Source organism: Salvelinus sp. IW2-2015, linkage group LG20, assembly GCF_002910315.2.
Source record: "Salvelinus sp. IW2-2015 linkage group LG20, ASM291031v2, whole genome shotgun sequence".
Lineage (NCBI taxonomy): Eukaryota > Metazoa > Chordata > Actinopteri > Salmoniformes > Salmonidae > Salvelinus > Salvelinus sp. IW2-2015.
In genome coordinates this window covers 9085987-9108393 of record NC_036860.1, presented here as the reverse complement: position 1 = coordinate 9108393, position 22407 = coordinate 9085987, and the positions used below count along the sequence as shown (strand labels likewise).

Here is a 22407-nt window from a genome sequence, read left to right as displayed (position 1 = left end):
TTTGGATTCTTCACCACCAGCCTGCAATGGTTTTTATAGTATGTATGGGTTTGGACCTTGCTTGACTGACAGTGAGTGAAAGCAACAATGACCTCAGGGCTAAATAGGATCCAATTAGCCATACAAATACACAGGAGACAGGCTAGTTAATATAGTTTGTTTTATTTGAAAAAAAGTTTCAAACTAAAAATGTTCTGTAAAAATGCATATTCATGTGTTAATTTCCCCTTCATTTGTATGGTACACTCATCGCTTATCAACATCATCCTTCTATCATCCCTCGTTTCTCTTTGCCTTTTCTATCGTTTGGAAGGTAGGAATGTGCAGCGGGTCGCTATAGAAACACACACTCTACAACAACTAGGATCACGATTACTGCTTCCCCCACACAACCCCACCCAACCCAATTCAAAATAGAAAATAAACAGAAAGCTATATGATTATCATCGTCACAAAATAAATCTCTTTGGCATTCTTCCCCTGCCTCTTACCTCAGAAAAACACCCCACCCGCCTCCCTAACCCCCCCAAAAATCAAGACATTAAAAAACACCTCCTCCACAACAACGTACATACTTTGAGGAAACGTCAGTTGTAGTAGCTGTAAAAGGGTGCGGGCCTGCCAGACATGACGTTTTGGATCATACACACGTTTTATGTTGAAGCACAATGTATTAGTCCGCGATGCATATGTATACTGTGTCGGTTGAGTGTCTATAACTGTTGGTGAGCAAGACCGGTCCACAGGAACAGAGGTGAACCAACCGCACCAGCTGAAGTTATAGTTTAGTGTGCCTGGGAGACCACTCGACTGGGAGAGAGTGGCTGTGTACACACATTCAGGGGAGAGGGTGCGTGTCTCGGAACCTCAGACCCAGCAGCAGTCTGGATCATGGACTGGACTGCGGGGATAGACAGTTATAGGCAGCACAGGGACCGCTGCTGTTCCAATTAGCCACCGGTCTCATAACATGGCGAACAAGACTTCTTGTCTGAACTCAATGTTACTGGTTATTGTTGAGGACTACTGTATGTGGCTCTGCATACCGCCATGTAAATTATACACATGAAGAAAAATAATAATAATCTGCAATGTAAATATGCAAGGAAACGCCTAAAACCAACACAGCATCTACAAGTTAAAGTTCAATTTCCCTCCACATTAACTGTAACAAAGCAACTTTTCATTTTGAGGAACACTAAATTCTTGTTATTGTTTTTTTATTTTATTTTTCTTGTGTTTTCTGACAACAGCCCCTGATTGGCCAATGTCTCCCCATGAAATAGGAGTTTCCCTTTGTGGTGAAATCCTCGTTCAGCTGTCCCTCCATGGTGTTCACGGCAATTTCACCCTTTCCATTTTGTGCCTTCAATGGAAGAGGCAGTTATTTAGACATAATGCAATGTTTCATGTGGTCTTAAAACGTTGCAATTATGGTATGTTGAGTTATTCATTTGTGTTCTATATAACTACAGAGCTGTGTTTTACAGCCATTCTGGGCGTGTGAGTGTCTGTGCATTAGAGGAGCTCTGTGTAGCTGTGTGTATGCATCTACATCACTGACCTGGCCCTGTGTGTTAAAGGGGGCTCTGGGTAGCATCTACATCACTGACCTGGCCCTGTGTGTTAAAGGGGGCTCTGGGTAGCATCTACATCACTGACCTGGCCCTGTGTGTTAAAGGGNTCTACATCACTGACCTGGCCCTGTGTGTTAAAGGGTGCTCTGGGTAGCATCTACATCACTGACCTGGCCCTGTGTGTTAAAGGGGCTCTGGGTAGGCCTGTCGGGGATCGTAGGCCATCTCAGGCATGTACTGCTCATGCATCTCTGCTTCTAGTGGCATCCCGCCCATGCCCAGGTCAGAGTAGCCATAAGGGGGGTAGCCTCCATCCAGCTCTGAGGGAAGGAGGGAGAGAGAGATGAGAGATAGAGAGGGAAAGAGAGAGAAATGAGACAAATATAGAATATCCAGGCAAACAGAGGCAAGCTCATTTGGAGTATTGACACTGACAGACAGTGTGCAAGCATCCAAATTACTAGACAGACAGACAGAAATGAGCTTTGCTCCCATCAGCAGACGTTTTCCTGTGACGGATGGAAAGAAGAACAGGAATAATCATCTCTTCACCTTCACCTCTATTCTATTCCAATAATGCTATTTCATACCCTGTTTAATAATGTGAGCACTGCGCTATGGATTAAGCGTCAGCATCAAAGGACACACAGTGCTCTGGAAGGATGGTGACTAGTGTACCACACGCATGCATGCACGCACGCATACGCACACACACACACACACACACACACACACACACACACACACACACACACACACACACACACACACACACACACACACACACACACACACACACACACACTGGGGGATATATGAGGGATAGAGTTCAGAATTATAATTAAAGATATTGAAATGAGGAGGATTTACTGTATGCAGAGAGAGGGATGGATGAGAGAGGGATGGACCAGAGGAGAGGAAGACAGAGTGGAGATTCACAACTAGGACATATGACTGAGACCTAAGATTAGCTAGAGAAAGACGCTGTATGACTGCAAAGAGATAGTAGTGACCGATAGAGCTAGGGAAAAAAACCAAAATATAAATTCACCAGAGAGAGTGCCAGTGTTTTCTATAGAGAATCACAGGAAGGAGCATTAGCCGTGCAGTGGAAAAGAGAGTGTGGGTGTCAACTCAGCAGCGTGTGTGTGTGAGAGAGAGAGCGGGATAGAGTGCGGGAGATCGCTTGACGACGATAGATGGCCAGTTAATGGAAATGTAAATGACATGGAAATGTGACCAGAGGGGAAATAGACAGGTACCTCTGAATTTAATGACATCCCCGCTGACATCCTACAGTGCACCCCTCCTCCCCCCATTACCACCCCCCTGACACCCTCCCCCCTCTCCAGGGCATGGCGGGAGCAGACACATCAGAGACAAACACACACATGAATGCACACACACCCACACACAAACACACACTCTCTGGAGTGCGGCCAGGGGGCCGAGTGCATTATATAAACAGCAGGGGTCCCCCACACTCCCTGGGGTTTGAAGGACTGCTGAGGGGAAAAGGACAAGATCTGACTCCGGCTCTCTATAGACACGTGCCTCTCCTTTTCCTCTTCTCTGATGCTCACTATTGTGTGTGTGTGTGTGCTTGTGTCTGTATGTGTGTACATGAGAGAGAAACTCAATTATTTGCGATTTCCCCCCCCCCAATCATGTACAAGTATGTGTGTGTGCGTGACTAGTGAGACGAGGGCAGACTTTGCTGTGACAATGCTTGCACGTTGATTTAATGATCACCCTCTGGTACACACAGTCCACTGTCACTCGTCAAAGCCACTGACAGGAAACCAATCAAGTGGCACTTAACCTAAATGAGGTCTGACTCTGGTGTGTGTGTGGGTGTCAATCCATTTCAATCCGTGTGTGTCAAATCATCTCTGCCTCTCTCTCTTCTGGTTCGTCGATCTATCTCTCTCTTGACATTTTTTGGTGAAACGCAGTAGTGTAATGTAAGATGTTAGTTTCAGTAGTATAATTAAGCATTAAGGCCTGAGGAGGTGTGGTATATGGCTGATATACCATGGTGAAGGGCTGTTCTTACAGAAGGACGCAACGAGGAGTGCCTGGATACAGACCTTAGCCGTGGTGTATTGGCCATATACCGCACACCCCTGAGGTGCCTTACTGCTATTATAAACTGGTTTCAAACGCAATTAGACCAGCAAATAGTCATTTTTTTGTTATACCCATGGTATACGGTCTGATATACCACGGCTTTCAGCCAATCAGCATTCAGGGCTTGAACCACCTGGTTTATAATCTAGCATAGAATACAACAGTGGTGTTACATTGGTGTACTGTACTGTAGGATAGGACTGGTCCACACTCACCATCCGCCAAGTATGCAGCTTGCATGGGTACAGCATTGTGGGCCTGGAGAGAAAGAGAGAGATTGAGAAATATTCAAGTAAATATGTACCATTCTAACTTCAATACTATACTTTTATTGGATAATGCCCTTCTAAAAAACGACAGAGGCAGACGTTAACTTTACATCTGGTGCCAACGACGCCCAGTCAGTAAATCTATCCCTTTGGAGTTCAATACTTCCTCATGGTGGATGTAGTGTAAACAGTAGACCTGTCTGCTTTGGGCCTCCCTGTCTCTGTTCCCCTTGACAACCTGATGAGTCAGCAGGTTCCCAGCTCGATGTGATTGATTAAAATCTATGCCAGATCTGCCACTAATCCAATCGGTGAGCCTCGATGGCAGTAATTATCCAATGAGCTTTGGGAGCCTGTGGCGATGTGTGGGGCTCGGAGATACTTAGCGCATTATGCATGTAGATTTTGAAATGATGTACAAACACTAGATAGAGTTAGATATTGGGGATTCATTCGTATGGTAATGCAAGCATGAAAGGTAAACATACAGATTGATTACTGAGTGGTATCGATTGTGTCGTGTCCACTTGCGTGTATTTGGATTTTGATACAGTTCTCCCCTGAAGCAATGACTGATCTGAGAAATATTGGATTGGTTTATAGCAATCCAAGGGTGGAAGCCAGTCAAGCCCTTATAGACAACTGAGATGAACCTTAAAGGTGTTCAAACAGGGCCAGCCACCACTGATCCTTGTACTGATCGCTCCCAGGCTATAGGCGGCGTCAGAGGCAGAGGCTTACCATCTCCCAGGCCGCAGGGTCGTGTTTGAACAGTGAGTGGGTGAGCTCCACGGACACACGCTTCCTGTAGTCAGAACTCTTGTCCTCCGAGATACGGAAGAGAACGGCTGCTGCATAGGTGGCTGTGAGGGAGAGGTGCGGGGAGACATGGGAAGAGGGAGTGGGAGAAAGAGGGGGTGGGTGAGGGAGGGAGGGAGAGAGAGATATCAAGAGGTTGTTTGTCATTGCCTCTATGCTATGACAGTTCTGATGAGTACCCAAAATGCTAATGGGGTACATAGGACAACATTGAGAAAGCGAGATGGGCAAAGAGAGATGGGAGGCAGAGATATCATGTTTGATTAGTCAGCACACATTATTAAAAGGAGATGGAGAGAGCCCAGGGAGAGATATAGAAAGATGTCATATTTGGTTGTGGTCTGTGTGCATATGCTTGTGTGTGAGAGAGAGAGAGAGAGAGAGAGAGAGAGAGAGAGAGATTTAAAAAAATTGTGTGGAGGTTTGTGTGTACACTCTCTTAGAAAAAAGGGTACCAAAAGGGTTCTTCGGCTATCCCCATAGGAGATCCCTTTTTGGTTCCAGGTAGATCGCTTTTTGGTTCCATGTAGATCCTCTGTGGAAAGGGTTCTACATGGAACCCAAAACGGTTCTACCTGGAACCTAAAGGGTTCTACCTAGTACCAAAAAGGGTTCTACAAAGGATTCTCCAATGGGGACAGCTGAAGAACCCTTTTAGGTTCTAGATAGCACCTTTTTTCTAAGAGAGGCACGTGTGTGTGTGTCTATTTGTATGTGTAGTGCCTTTGGAAAGTAATCAGACCCTTGACTTTTTCCAAATGTCATTACATTACAGCCTTATTCTATTATGGATTACATTTTTTTAAATTCTCAGCAATCTACACACAATACCCCATGATGACAAATTGAAAAAATGTTTAGACATTTTAGCAAATGTATTAACAATAAAAAAACAGAAATACCTTATTTACATAAGTATTCAGACCCTTTGCTATGAGACTTGAAATTGAGCTCAGGTGCATCCTGTTTCCATTGATCATCCTTGAGAGAGTTGACAGTGCATGTTAGAGCAAAAACCAAGCCATGAGGTTGAAGGAATTGTCGGTAGAGCTCCGAGACAGGATGGTGTTGAGGCATAGATCTGAGGAAGGGTACCCAAAAAATGTCTGCAACATTGAAGGTCCCAAAGAACACAGTGGCCTCCATCATCCTTAAATGGAAGAAGTTTGGAACCACCAAGACACTTCCTAGAGCCTGGCCAAACTGAACAATCGGGGGTTGATAGAGCTCTAGAGGTTCTCTGTGGAGATGGGAGAACCTTCCAGAAGGACAACCATCTCTGCAGCACTCCACCAATCAGGCCTTTATGGTAGAGTGGCCAGACGGAAGCCACTCCTCAGTAAAATACACATTACAGCCCACTTAGAGTTTTCCAAAAGGCACATAAAGACTCTCAGACTATGAGAAACAAGATTCTCTGGTCTGATGAAACCAAGATTGAACTCTTTGGCCTGAATGCCAAGCGTCAAGCATGGTGAACCCACAGCATCATGCTGTGGTGATGTTTTTCAGCGGCAGGGACTAGGAGAATAGTCAGGATCGAGGCAAAGATGAACGGAGCAAAGTACAGAGATATCCTTGATGAAAACCTGCTCCAGAACGCTCAGGACCTCAGACAACCCTAAGTACACAGCCAAGACAATGCAGGAGTGACTTCGGGACAAGTCTCTGAATGTCCTTGAGTGCTCAGCCAGAGCACGGACTTGAACCTGATCGAACATCTCTGGAAAGACCTGAAAATAGCTGTGCAGCGACGCTCCCCCATCCAACCTGACAGAGCTTGAGAGGATCTGCAGAGAGGAATGGGAGAAACTCCCCAAATACAAGTGTGCCAAGCTTGTAGCGTCATACCCAAGAAGACTCAAGGCTAGAATCGCTTCCAAAGGTGTTTCAACAAAGTACTGAGTAAAGGGTCTGAATACTTATGTAAATGTCATATTTCCATTTTTTATTTTGAATACATTTGTAAGAAAGTCTAAAAACCTGTTTTTGCTTTGTCATTATGGGGTATTGTGTGTAGATTGATGATGGAAAAAAACATTTAAATCAATTTTAGAATAAGGCTGTTTCGTAACAAAATGTGGAAAAAGTCAAGGGGTCTGAATACTTTCCGAATGCACTGTACATGGGACTGTTTCGAAAGCCCGAGTCTTTGTTTAAAAGAACAGATATATGATTGTTTGTTGAAAGCCCAAGTGTTTGTTTAAAAAAGGAGAGCTGGATCAAATCCACTAAAGCGTAAGCTGCTGTTTATGAAGAGACTGACCGATGCCCTCGTTGTTGGAGTGCAGTAGCTCCATGAGCGGGGCGGAGGCTCCCTCTGCATCGATCATCTCCGCAGACTGCTTGTCCAGGGCCAGCTCACACAGCACCCCCGCAGACACACGCTTCACATTCTCCACATACGAGTACAACAGCTACGGACGGATGGAGAGAGGGAGGGGAGAGCTCAGACACATCTGCTAAAATACACCAAAACTCACAAGTACACACACTCACTTATTTTCACCCATTTTTTCCACTTTCTCTCTCTCACACAAGTGCATACAACATCAACTGAGAGTTGTATTCGATGTATTAGACATTAATGTATTAGACCTGTACAAAGAGTGGGATGGTCTGCATGCTGGCGATCTCTCCCCTGTTGACGGGGTCTCTAGCCAGGATGTGCAGGGCTCCTGTACAGCCCTCCACTATCTCCTCCATACGAACACCATCCTGGGAGGAGAGTGGGGAAGAGAGTTAGGAACTGTGTGCTTGGGACTTTGTGAAATCCTCTGTGACGATTCGTTGATATATGGGTTTGTTTTCATCATTTAACATTGTGTGTGTGTGTGTGTGTGTGTGTGTGGTGGTGTGTGTGTGTGTGTGTGTGTGTGTGTGTGTTGTGTGTGTGTGTGTGTGTGTGTGTGTGTGTGTGTGTGTGTGTGTGTGTGTGTGTGTGTGTGTGTGTGTGTGTGTGTGTGTGTGATGTCTACTTCAATGTAAGCTGGTTTGACAATCTTAACAATACAAACTTTGACACAGAGAGCACTGTACCATACAGAGAGCACTGTGTCCCAAATCATTTGGCCAAGCTCCCAATGGCTTCAAAAACCGCGTAAAATTAGTATAGACTTGAGAGGGTGTGTATGTGTGCGTATCCTGCCTCAAGTTACGTAAACTATTTACAAACAACGAATCAGTGAAAAACTCCCTGGTCGTCTCTCACAAACTTAGCCACATTTCGTATTTCCCTCCAAACCACAGCTCTCTGTCTATACGTGTGAATATTGGTTGTGCAAGTCAGAGTTCAAAGTGGGCCAGTGGACTGAAATGGATCTCTGTCCTGAGTCTCCCCATAGGCCAACACTGAGTTGGAGAGTTCTGGGATGGGGCGTGTGCTGCGAGCTGGGCATGGTGGTGACCACAATGGACTATCCTGCAGGACCCTGTGTGGTGCATTGCACCCCTTTACTGAGTCTGAAATACAACCTACTCGTTTTACAGTGTGAGGAACTGTTTCAAACACAGAGAATGCAGTCTTGGAATATTTGTGATTTGATGTGCAGAGTGTTGAAAAGAATGTTGCCTTGGTGCTTCAGTGTATTTGAATTGTGTATTTGGCTGAGGAGATTGTGTGATATGGCTAGCATGTAATGGAGTGGATTCATCTGTGGTATGTGGGCTGCAACGGCGGCGACTCACTCTGTATGCGTGCTGCAACTGTGAGTGACTTGCATATTTGTGGTGAAGGTGACATAACTTCTATCATTATGGATTATGACAGTGTCATTCCTGTGATCGTGAGTCTTAATGTGTTGAATGGCGTCCGCGGCTGACCTGGTACGTCTGCTGAGAACTGGAGGCGTGTCTCTGGGTGTCCTGTGAGCCTTCAGCAGCAGGTTGACCAATCGGGGGATGGCTCCAGCTCCCTCAGTGGGGCCTGATTGACTGGGCACAGCGCCAGGTTACGGATCAGACCACCGTGGCCTATGGGAAAGAGAGGGGGCGGGTTGAACGTAGCTGTATGGAAAAAGCACCAATATTATCTCTGTTACTGCTACAAACACCTTATGCAACAAATACATGATATACTGGCATGATTATGAGAGTGCATGTATGAAAGCATATAGTAACACATCTATTAAGGACTTGGCACTGCAGTGTGGAGCTCATGTGAAAGAACGCAATACGTACCCTAAGATATACACCTATATGTTCCGACTGTGCAAGTGATGCACGCTGCAGCAATGTAACTGGCAATCACATTTAAAACCGAACGTGAGATGCCATCTCCTGAAATGATGGTCTGGCTTACCAATAACCCTGCTTGTTCCCTCCCATTTCCCATACCCGACCCCTAGCCCCAACAGGGGCCAATAACATCTTATATGTCCCCTTTTAAAAACCTCATCATTCATTTCACATCATTAAATAAAAATATCCCCTTATTAAAAGAGCTCCGGCTGGATTGAGAATCCTCCCACTGGCGTGTGCTGTGATGGAGATCTGGTTGCCTAATCCTCCACACACACCAATGCACACGCACACACACACACACCACACACACACACACACACACACACACACACCACACACACACAACACACACCACACACACACACACACACACACACACACCACACACACACACACACAACACACACACACAACACCACACACAACAAATCCCTGCTGTCTGTCAGTGAGGAGTGCAGAATCAGGAGGAAAATGCAGGCATGGCCCGTAGCGTCTGCCTCCACACCGCGCAGAGAGAGAGGGAGGGAGAGGGCAGAACGATTGGCTAATTCAGCCTGTAAATGAAAGATTAGATCCTGCTTGTGCACAGAACATGTATGTGTACGCAGTCACAGAGGAACATAAACACGTGTGCATTCCAGCATACATATTTATATGGCTCTCTCTGCTTATTCATATGAGTTTTGGATAGACAAGCACACGCACACACACACAACAACACCACACACACACACACACACACACACACACACACACACACACACACACACACACACCACACACACACACACACACACACACAGTATGAGGTTTCAATTCAGAAGGTGTAAATGAGTGATTAGGCACAGCTTGGTGCAGACAAACCTTTTGGCTGACGTAGAGCAGAAGGAGGCAGAGATAGAGGAGGTGTGTGTGTGTGAGAGGGAGAGAGCAGTGTGTGTGTGTGGCATGTGTGCATGTGTGTTGTGTGTGTGTGTGTGTGTGTGTGTGTGTGTGTGTGTGTGTGTGTGTGTGTGTGTGTGTGTGTGTGTGTGGTGTGTGTGTGTGTGTGGTGTGTGTGTGTGTGTGTGTGTTTGTGAGAGAGAGAGAGAGCAGAATGTGTGGGTCATTCATGTTCTTTGTGTGGGAACTAAATACAAGTCAATCAGAGCTAATGAACTCAGAAAGCCTAATAGCCCCTAAATGGGAAGTATTGTATACATGGTCAAGTAATCAGCAACAAGCTTCCAATACATGGATAGCTGGCTGCCAATAGATGGATAGCTGGCTGCCAATAGGCCTTAGAAAACCCCAACACCTTTCTGTCAGGTGAAGTAGAGGCTGAGAGATGTCAATGTTTACCTGCTGCTACAGATGGGGGACATGTGTCACTGGAGTCATGAAGGCACACATGGCCACTTGCCAAGTGCACATGCATAGGCCTACATGCACACACAGAGCGGGTCCAAATACTCTTAAATGGATGACTTTCCTCTGTCCTTTAAGACCAATGACAGGTGAAAACACTAGATAGGTGCCTACCACACTGCCTTCACTCCCTCATCAAACACTTTCAGATCAGAATTGAAGGAAAGGACACAAGGAAAGAACGCAGATGGACTATTGGGACACAAACATGACACACGGAGAGGCTAGTGCACATCGGGGTAAAAATAAAGGGCCATTCTTGTGGACCAGTGCCCATGGGAACGACAGAGCAGGACAGCAGGACACACACATACCCCTCGACCATTGAAGTGTTCTGATCCGATTGGCACGAACTCAAGCGTGCTTCACGGATGCTGCTTGCTGGGAGCGAACCAGAGGAGATCAGAGACTGCAGCGCGGGGTTGGAGGGGGAAGGGAACGTAACCTTCCTTATCATACTAGTTGACTGTCTAGATCACAAGAGAGGAAAACTACCACTCATAAAGCAAAGATGACATTAAAACAATGATAACGTACCATTGATATTACTAGTATCCAACTATTGCTATACTGTATTACTATTGATATTACTATTAGGCCTACTATCATTTTACTATATCTACTGTATATCAATAGCATAGCTAATAATGTTAAACATGGGTTTACCCTCATACTAGGCTGACATTTTAGCTTGATTTATTTCGTTGTGAGAGTGGTTATTCTGGCAAGTTGAGCATTTAACTCTCTTGCTATCCTTAAATCCACCTGCTGTCAAAGATGGGTGTGCACTATTCCCCGATGAAACAGACGACAATAACACATTGATATGAATTTATAAGGTCGCCACTGGATTCAGAGAAAAATCCAACCAATCTTGTTGTCATTGCTAAAGAATGACATCGAAGGCCTTGCAACTCCCAGACGATGTTATCATTGTTCCACGGTGACGCTGTTGTGTGAAGCATGCTACACTTACTGCCTGTGAGCAGCCCTTTCTCTCTCTCTCTCTCTCTCTCTCTCACCCAAATTAGCCATTTCTATTTTACTTAACCTTTGTGTATTTTCTCTCTCTCACTCCCTCCCTCCCTCGTTTTCTCCAAAAACAAAAACAAAAAGCCAGAGAGGGGACAGTGGGAGCCAGCGGGTGTTGTCCGAGGCAGCCGAATGGTCTCCAGAGCAACCCAGCGGGATTATGGGAAGCACGTCCTGTGCCCTGCCTCGGGGTACAGCCCAGTACCCTGCCTGCACTACATCTCGCATAGTGAACAACTTCTTCCCATATGCAGGTCTCACTTTCTCCAAAACATCCCCTCTGATCTGCTTCCATTTAAAAGTAATCCTTTATTAAAGTACTACCATTTTCAAACAACAGTTCCATCTAAATGAAGGGCTCTATTCAATATGTATCGCTGAAGCGTTACAGATTCCACAGTAGAAATGTAAAGGTCACTTCCGATTGGGCCGACATATGAAGTGTTTACTATGAATAAAGTCTCCACTAAAGCGGGAACATTCAATAACGCTGTTAACCTGAACTTCCGCAATGCGAACTGAATAGAGCCCTAAATAGTACAGCCATGTTGTTTCCAATTCAAGTTTAAAAAATAGTATTAATATGTGCAGTGCATCACACATTGCAAAGAAGGGGACAATGAGTGGTGGCTGTATGTAATGATTTTAACCTCACTCAAGCACCCGTTAAATGAGGAATCATTAGAGACTGACTGCAGATGCTGGATTTAGACACATAATTAAATGGATGTACCACAACAGGTTATTTAGGTAAACAAAACAATCACAAAGACAAAACAGCCAGCCAAACAAAACAACTGAACACTCAAGCCAGACAAAACAATAAACAAAAGATCAACTGGTCAGACAAAACAACCACAACCAGCCTGCAAACTTCACTCTTTGATCTTTCACCCCTCACCTTCAACTTAGCCAAAGTTCAGTAATGGAGCTACCAGCCAGACAAAACAATGAGACAGACAAAACAAGCACAGTATACCTTTTTCTCACCTCTTCCCCACTCCCATCCCCTCCCCAACCAACTATCTCCGCCCTCACCTTCACCACAGGCCAGTAGTGGGGCTGCCCCAGCAGCTTGACAATGGCAGGAATACCATAATGCAGCCGCACAGCATTCTGGGCCAGCTCGGCGTCCTGGTGGCGTGACGTCAGGTGGCGCAGGGCGCAGACGGCGGGCTCGGCCACATCCTCCTTTTCTCCKGCCCGCAGCACGGCGTGGATGAGCGCCTCGACGCCGCCGCACTGCGTGACCAGGGCCTTGTTGCGGGAGTTGTTGCAGGTGAGGTTGGACAGGATCCCCGTGGCGCACGTCAGCATGTTGACGTCGTCCGAACCCAGCTGTCCCACTAACACCTGCAGCAGGCCATCCAGACCCTCCTACAGACAGAGAGAGAGGCGGGTCGAGAATTCTTTATTTGTCCGTCCTTTGTTTGTTCATTATATGTTTTACTGTAGAACTCCAACTATGTTACTGTCTCTGTAGAACTTGATGGTACTGTCTTCATCAGAGGAGAACGACTGCCTCTTTGAAACCAAAGAATTTCAAGGCCGACCACGGGATTGTTAGCAGAAAACAGGATCTCCCATTATAGTGAATGGAAAAATGACCCTCTACATGGTCAATCTTCACATTTTTGAAGACAATCATGGCACCAACAGCTGCCTTTCTAATACACCAGATGTATGTCCTTGTACCGATGATCTTAAAATCGCACACAGAAGAAGTTATAAGGATAGTTTAGTTGCGAATGGCAGCCAGCAGTACCCTGGTCGGCTTTCAACTTGAGTTACTCAACAAAATTGGGCAGCACTGAGTTTGCCTGCAACGTCACTTCCTGGAGTAGCTCAAACTGTGCATGGTACGTCCCCATAAGACGCCATCTTAACCAACTGAATTTGGCTTCAATGTGATATGGAGTCTTCACATAGGAATAGATGGTGTCACGTGATCGATGACTTTGTTCATTCATACTGTATATACAGTCATTGGTCTTTATAGATATACAGTCATTGGTCTTTATTAGCCTATGGTACGGTCTATGCTGATTCAAAATGGACTCTATGGTTTCCTGACCTGTTTAGTGGCAGCATCAGACAGGTTCCTCAGGGTCCAGAGGCAGTTCTGTGTGAGGCGCTGGCTGGAGCCAGTCAGGTGCTGTCCCAGGGCCTGCATGCCCCCTGGAAGGATGAGAGAGGAAGTTAAAGATGGCTCCTTTATGGATAAGATGAGACAACACACACACACAGACACACACATACGTACGGACACACACCCACCCCAAAAACACACACACACACACTCACCAGCTTCCACTATGGCGGGCTTGTTGCTAGGGCACACTGAGAGAACTTTGAGCACACGGCTGGTGGTCCACAGCAATTTCTCATAATTATAGTTCCTCATGATGAAGACCAGCCCCTCAGGGCCCCCGTTGGCTAGGATGATAAGCTGAGAGGAATAACAATGAAAAAACACTGTCATATGCAATGAAATATCGTTACAGAGTTTGGACATTGCATTATGAATTGTCTCAAATATGATTGTTTGAATAATAATAGCAGTATGTGTATTTGATTGAATTATATTCACTTAATATTCAGTATATTACTGATGTAACACAGGGTATTAAAGACACTAGTATTATTATTCTAACAATCATATTTGATACAATTCATAATGCAATGTAATGTAATGTCCAAACTCTGTAGCAACGCAACTGAAGGCAGCCAGTGGTAAGGCCATGTACAGTGTACGTGTTTGTGTTCATGTACACACACACACACGTGACGTGCATATACACCCTTGCTCCCCTGCTGTGCAGCTGCAGGTGGCACTAAAAGGGATCACGCATAATCCAGACCTGCAAGTACACACATACACACTGCAAGTACCACACACCCACACACACACACACACACACACACACACACACACACACACACACACACACACACACACACACACACACAACACACACACAACAACACAACACACCCACACACACACAACACACCAGCAACAACACACACACACTCTCCCCTGACTGCAGTGAAGAGATGCAGGTAGTCCGTGCCAATAGCACTATGCCAATATGATGTCTCAAGCATTATCCACACGCATACACGCCAAAACACACACACACACACACTTTCCCCTGGCTGCAGTGAAGAGATGCAGGTAGTCCGTGCCAATACCACTATGCCAAATATGATGATCCCCATGCATACACGTTAAAGACTCCCCACCCACCACGCACCTTGCTCTCCTGGTTTCCATAGGAGAGCAGCTGCAGGCAGTCAGTGGTGATGGCCAGGAACTTGGGGTTGCTCTTTTTCAGCAGGGGCACCATCCTCTGCAGGCCGTCGGCCAGGCGCACCGCCATCTTGGCTCCCTCCTGGTGCAGTAGCAGGTTGTGGAGGGTGGTGATGGCATAGAACAGCACTGACTCCATGGGAGAACTGAGGGAAGAGGAGAGGGGAGGGGGAGGGGAGGGAGGGGAGAGGGAGAGGGAGGGAAATAGAGAGGCAGAGACCAGATGAAGAGAGGGAGGTATGAGAGAAATTAGCATGACCTTTCTTTTCCCAATTAGTTCCCTCTGAATTTCATTTGCTTTAATTTGTTTTTTTAAATGTGCCCTTGCTGCTCTTTGTATCATTAAAAAAAAACATATTTCTCTTTCATGAATCTGCATCTAAGTCCCTATTTGACAGTCTTGTACAGGGAGGTTCTTCCATTTGTATTTATCTGAATTTTGTTTCTGAATTAATTAAATGTCTTAATTTAGTCTCTGTCTGGTGCCTCCTAGACTGTTATACAGGGTTTATACTGTGTGAACAGAGATAAAGGGACTCTGCCTGAGAAATGACTATGTAAAATGGCCGCCACTTATCGTGAGGTTAAAATGAGCCTGGTGGTCAGGTTGAAATGATGTGCAAACCAGTTTGGCCAAGTTAATGAGCACAGGATGACACCTCATTTCTGATGGGTAATAATGTGATATGCTAATATCTTAGCCTTCAGGCAGTAGTGGACATGGTGGATTGGATACACACACATAAGCATGCACGCACGCACGCACACATACACACACACACTTACACACGCCCATGCTTTCACACACACACACACACACCACACACACGCACACACAGCACGTACACAACTGCAGATGCAGAGACAGGCCAGATCAGTGTGTGCCTAAATCCCTTTATTTCTAACATTGAATTCCACCTTACAAGTATCTATTTGTCTCTCTTTCACCCCCTTGCTTTTTCTCTCACTTTCTTTCATTAATTCACTCCCCATCAAACCACCAACCTACAATGCCTATAAAAATATAAATTCATCACTCTATCCATCCATCCATCCAACCAGTCCATTCTCCACTTTAACCATAAAAGTATCCAAACATCTACCGATCCTCATATCTACGATCCATACCTACTCCTTCACATCAAATCATTTACCAACAATCTATCCAAACATCTGTCGACACTTCTATCCACGATCCATACCTACTCCTTCACAACAAATCATTTACCAACAATCTATCCAAACATCTGTCGACACTTCCCTCCCTCCATCTATCCACTGCCATCTACCCCTCAACATCCATCCATCCACCCACTAATCCCTCCCTCCTCTCCTACCTGAGCATGCGGACCAGGGCGGGGACGCCCCCGGACTTGAAGATGGCGAGCAGGCCCTCTCTCTGGTGGGACAGGCTGTGGAGGACGCTGGCAGCACAACGGGCTGTCTCCATGTCTCCCGTGTTCTGCATGGCCCGCACCACCGCCGCCACCATCTGGGGGGACTGCATCAGCACCCGTCGAGATGCCTCTTTCCGTGTCAGCTGGTTCACGATCATGGCCGCCTTGTTGACCACCACCTGTGGGGAATAAGACGTTGCATATTTGTCCATTTCTGCGCATGCAAAATGGTGGCATTGGGTTGGGACACATTATTAGGTCTGCACATTTCTTTAGGATTATGGCTTTTTTTAAACGTTGCACTTCAACAATTCATTGGTACATCGAACATGGTCATTGATAACAAGATTTAGGAACAGACCACGAATTGAGTTTGGATTGTGAGTAGAAGACAGAGCAGGACTGGGTCCATCATGACTTTCAATCGCAATCAGAACTGACCACATAGGCCTCAACTCAAGCAATGTTGTACACTGAATCACTTAAGGACACCTGAAATTATGTTAAATGACAATATCAACCTAGAGAGGATTTGTTTCTGGGGTAGTCCTAATCTGTGTCCAATCTAATGGGCTCAGTCACGACCTTGACAAGCACAGCAAGAGCCACAGAGAGCTAGTAGCTAGTCAAGCATGGAACTGGATCAATGCTAGTCAGCAGGACGGTGCGCAAGTGTGAGGAGGGACAGCACACAACAGTGACAGAGTCAATGTCACTATTAAGGACATAATAGTACTTCTATAGTACAAGAGACACAGTACCTTCAGAAAGTATTCATACCAGTTGACTTATTCCACATTTTGTTGTGTTATGGCCTGAAATAAACCGTGATTAAATATAAAAAAAAATCTCACCTAGCTACACACAATACCCCTTAGTGACAAAGTGAAAAACATGTTTTTAGAAAGGTTTGCACATTTATCTAATGTACATACTTTCTAGACCCTTGGGAGCGATTACAGCTTTGAGTCTTTCTGGGTAAGTCTCTAAGGGCTTTCCACACCTGGAATGTGTAACATTTGCCCATTATTCTTTTCAAAATTCTTCAAGCTCTGTGAAATTGATTGTTGATCATTGCTAGACAACCATTTTCAGGTCTTGCTATAGATTTCCAAGTAGATTTAAGTCAAAACTGCAACTCGGCCACTCAGGAACATTCACTGTCTTCTTGGTAAGAAACTGCAGTGTAGATTTGGCCTTGTGTTTTGGGTTATTGTCCTGCTGAACTGTGAATTAATCTCCCAGTGTCTGGTGGAAGGCAGACTGAACCAGGTTTTCCTCTAGGATTTTGCCTGTGCTTAGCGCCATTCCGTTTATTTTTTATCCTGAAAAACTCCCCAGTCCTTAACGATTACAAGCATACCCATAACATGATGCAGCCACCACTATGCTTGAAAATATGGAGATTGGTACTTAGTAATGTGTTGTATTGGATTTGCCCTAAACATAACACTTTGTATTCAGGACAAAAAGTGAATTGCGTTGACACATTTTTTGCAGTATTACTTTAGTAGTGGCTTGTTGCAAACAGGATGCATGTTTTGGAATACTTGTATTCTGTACAGGCTTCCTTCTTTTCACTTTGTCAATTAGGTTAGTATTGTGGAGTAACTACAATGTTGTTGATCCATCCTCAGTTTTCTCTTATCACAGCCATTAAACCACCATTGGCCTCATCGTGAAATCCCTGAGTGGTTTCCTTCCTCTCTGACAACTGAGCTAGGAAGGACTTGGGCTGTTGCAGTAACCATATTACATGAGTCAAGACCACAGTAAAATTCCATGTGACTGTTGAGTCACATTAATCTCCTTTTATGCACTCTGGACATGCTTTGGTAGTACCCAATTTGCCATCTACCATCAGGGCCTAATGGCCTGGTACTCAGGGCTCTATTGTCCCTCTAACCACTCTGACATCCATGAAAATGCTTCGAAAAGCACATCAAACACTTATCATCAAAACAGTAGGCCTATCGTACTTTAAAAACTCACCTCACTGTGATGATCAGTTTGAACTAAGAAGTTCAACAGCAGGTTGAAACAGTGTAAAACACGATTGTTGTGGATGTTGTTTGAAAGCCTAACACAACAAAATGGACAGCCTTTCTCAGGTGATGATTAATTCAAAACACTCATATGCATATTATAGCTTACGCATAGGCTATGAGCCCAAGCCCGAGAAAAAAAAAAAAAGATGATTGTGCCGTTATACAACACATAGCCTAGCGCATATTACGCATGGCAGAAAAACATTAAAAAAACACTGATTTAAGATGTCTTGGTACATAATTGGTCTAGCTTATGCTCCAAAATTAAACAAATTTGAATAATCGCCTTTGAGTGTGGACCGTATTATTATATATACTGGATGGACTGGTTACCTTATGCTACTCTCCAAAATGTCTATCCATTAGTCTTGGAGAGAACGTATAGCCAGCCCTAGGTGATGCTCTTGGTTCATTTATTTATTTATTTTAAGGGGTGGATCAGCTTAGTATTGCGGAAAGAATGTTGCTTCCATCAATGTAATTGTCTGCATCATTTCCAATCCCCCATATATTTTTTTGGTAAATATATATATCCATACACGCATGCATACATATACACATATATACATACACATACCTATATAGACATACATACGTTTTTTAAAGAATATACCTTTATTATTATTCCCCGCAAACCCTACCACCGATCCCCCAATTGGAGTAAACTAATAAACACTTCGGCTTCCACCTTCAATTCATACATCTTATACACATTTCACAGACACAGTCTACCCCACAATAGCTCTCTCTCGTTTGTTCTCAGTCCTTCCTCTATTTCTGATGTCCATCCAGTTTGATTTCTATTTGTAACTGTGCTATTTCACAAAAGTTCTGAACCTATATGACAACATCTTGGTTCATTGTTTATGCAGGGCGGTTTACACTTAGCCTGATTTTAAATAGGCTACTAATAGGGATTTAAAAATATATTTTCATAATTAATTGAGAGTCACATTACCTTCAGCTAAACAGAATATCTCACCATCATGCATTTCCATCTCCTCCGCTCTCGCCTTTATTCCTTTCCTGAGCGAGCAGACGGGCTGTCAACAGTTTAGTGAAATATGTTTTGTTTGCGAAAACATGTAACTATTGATGTTCCGGAACAGATTTCACTTGGTTTCCCATATTAAATGGGTAGCTGCAGGAACAAGGTTTGAAAGCCAATGGTATAAAGAGTTTGGGCAGAATATCACCTGTCGGGGCAGCGAGAGCATGCTCCTCAGTGGTTGATGGGTGGAGTGATCGATGTGGTCGAATCTGTGTTTGAAATTCAACTGCTCTACTGAGGGACCTTACAGATAATTGTATGTGTGGGGTACAGAGATGCGGTAGTCATTCACAAATCATGATCAACACGATTATTGCACACAGAGTGAGTCCATGCAACTTACGTGAGTTGTTAAGCTACGTTTTTCTACAGAATTAATTTAGACTTGCCGTAAGAAAGTGGTTGAATACTTATTGATTTAAGACGTTTCAGCTTTTCATTTTTTAATTAGTTTGTACACATTTCTAAAAACATAATTCCACTGACATTACCCAAACGTTGCAATTTAATCAATTTTAAGTAATGGGGTTTGAATACTTTCTGAAGGCACTGTACATTAGATACACACAGTACACACTTTTCTCTTACAATAGTCACTGGCTGAATAATTTCCAAATCAGCCTATTTGTTTAAACAGTGTAATTGAGTTTGATCAAAGATTGCTCCCAGCAGGCAGCAAGAGGCTGTTGGGGGGTGGGGTGGGGGGGGGGACAAGGTCATCCATTGGAAGGTCTTTAATCTAGAAATCAAAGGCCATATTTTCGATTTGATTAGCTGCAGTGGTATAAAATACTTAAGTAAAAAATACTTTAAAGTACTGCTTAAGTAGTTTTTGGGGGGTATCTGTACTTTACTATTTATATTTTTGACAACTTTTCCTTTTACTTCACTACATTCCTAAATAAAATTAGATACTTTTTACTCCATACATTTCCCCAGAAAATGGTCCAATTTGCACATTTATCAAGAGAACATCCCTGGTCATCCCTACTGCCTCTGATCTGGCGGACTCACTAAACACAAATGCTTTGTTTGTAAATGATGTCTGATTGTTGGAGTGTGACCCTTGACTTATATTTTAGCAACTACATTTACTTTTGATACTTAAGTATATTTAAAACCAAATACTTGTAGACTTTTACTCAAGTAGTATTTTACTGGGTGACTTTCACTTTTACTTGAGTCATTTTCTATCAAGGTATCTTGATAGAAAATTTTACTTGAGTACTTTTTCCACTACTGATTAGCTGCATCACTAACCTCTTAATGTTGATTGACGGTTCAGATCGTTTTTAATAGGAGCACGTTGGAAATAGTGTTGTTTAATGCATTCATGTGTTAACATCTGTGCTTCGTGAAAATGGGATTTATAACAAAGTTACGTTTTTTTAAAACTCTTAGATGTTAGTTACCGCATCATCGTCGGCCAGCAGCTTGGTGAGCTCGGGCACGGCGCGAGTGGCCAGCTCGGCGTCATCCTGGTAGTTAATGAGGTGGATGATTGCGGTCTTGAGGAGCTGCGAGGGCTCAGCTAGCCGCTGGACGTTGGTCTGCTGACCCGGGTCAGTCTGAGTGGACAGCACCGCCTCGCCCTCCACCAGGGTCTCTGGGAACATGGCCGCTCTCACTCGCTGGGCCCGYGTCAGGGTGTACTGGGCCTCCACCTCTGGAGGGAGAGAGGGATGAGAGAAGGATGAGAGAGGGATGAGAGAGGGAGGAGAAAGGGAGGAGAAGGGGGAGATCAACAAATACGTGGATAGATTTATCCATAGATAGTGTTTCAAACTAGGGATATTTTGAAAGAGGTTCTAGCCCCTAGTCAGTGAGTCCCTAGTTTTTCAGAAGAAGAACCATGCCTATTTTAAGACATGAAGCCAGTCCAAACTGGCCTGTGTACGTTTGTGATGGCCTATGAGCGAGTGAGTGAATCACAGCATGGTTATGACATTGAATGAGTAAGTGTTGACCTATTTGTACAGAAAGAGAAAGAGATGTAGAGAGACTGAAAGAGAAGTAGAGCGAGAGGGAACAACGGAATGAGAGAGAAAGGGGGGGATGGGAAGAGAGAGGGGGAAGTGGGAATACGAGAGACAGGGAGAGAGAGAGATAACTTATACCTGTAGGGTTTTCCACCAACGTGTTGGTGACGGCATACTTCTTGGCGCTGTACTCTGTGCCCTCGTCATCTCGCACGGTGGTGGCGCCTGATTGGATGCCGGAGTCGTGTCGCCGTAGTATGTCTGCTGCCACTCGGCCACCTTCACCGAGCCCTCTGCTCGTTCACTGGGAGGCGCGGGAGAGAGGGAAGTGAGAGCGAAAGAAAGAGAGAGAAGAGAGCAAAGCGAGAGAGAGAGAGAGAGAGAGAGAGAGAGAGAGGGGGGGGGAGGGGGCAAGTTCGAAGAGTGACATAGCGTCTAATTATCACTTTTCACAATCCTAGACCCTGGATTAACCTTGTGACAGAGAGGATACGTAAAACGGGCCATAAAAATAGTGTGATTGATTGACTGAGAGCCAGTGGTCCGTTGTTTCCCTCAAGACACTATATTTATGCTCAGCCACTCCGAAGGGACACTGAGTGGACGGATGCCAGTGTGTTTCTAGGGTACAGCAGCATCGTGCTCCAAACTTTGGTTAATCAAGGACGGTTCTTTGCAGATTAAACGATGCCAGTGAGTCTTTAACAAAATACTTACTTTGCATGGACATCATCACTGTCCAGTCTCAAAACTGGCCTTTGGAGAGAACTTTCTGGAAGAGAGGAAAAAATAGAAAGAGAGAACATGAGGCCACGAATCATGGTCCTGTGTGGCTCAGTTGGTAGAGCACGGCCCTTGCAACGCCAGCGTCGTGGGTCGGTATTTTGGTATTCATTAGGATACTAGGATATGTAAAATGTCACAGTAATGTCGATATAATATGAAGTGTTAAATAAAAAATCGAAAAAGAAGTTTGTGCGTCCCCGTAAAATCGAACTAGGTTTGTGCAGCACGACAGTAAGGACTGAGAGTGGCATAAATGGGACAGACTCCATATCCTGTCCCGACGGTACAGCCCGACCCAACTACTGCAGGGCGGGGGGGCGAGAGACAGTGACATTTAAGAAGTGGTGAGCGTCTCTC

At 44.7% G+C, this 22407-nt stretch overlaps 1 protein-coding gene across 1 annotated transcript; it reads right to left on the bottom strand.

Annotated features, from left to right (window-relative positions):
* Positions 1-143: 143 nt before the first annotated feature.
* Positions 144-21902, bottom strand: LOC111981476 (junction plakoglobin-like). The gene is given in 18 exon segments (XM_070449387.1): positions 144-1366; positions 1748-1897; positions 3923-3965; positions 4718-4839; positions 7062-7212; positions 7394-7513; positions 8618-8661; positions 8664-8705; positions 8708-8767; positions 12496-12853; positions 13551-13654; positions 13781-13925; positions 14734-14935; positions 16127-16365; positions 20698-20951; positions 21403-21508; positions 21511-21568; positions 21895-21902. Coding segments are annotated over 17 exon segments (2193 nt in total). The 3' UTR covers positions 144-1366; positions 1748-1760.
* Between the last annotated feature and the right edge of the window lie 505 nt (positions 21903-22407).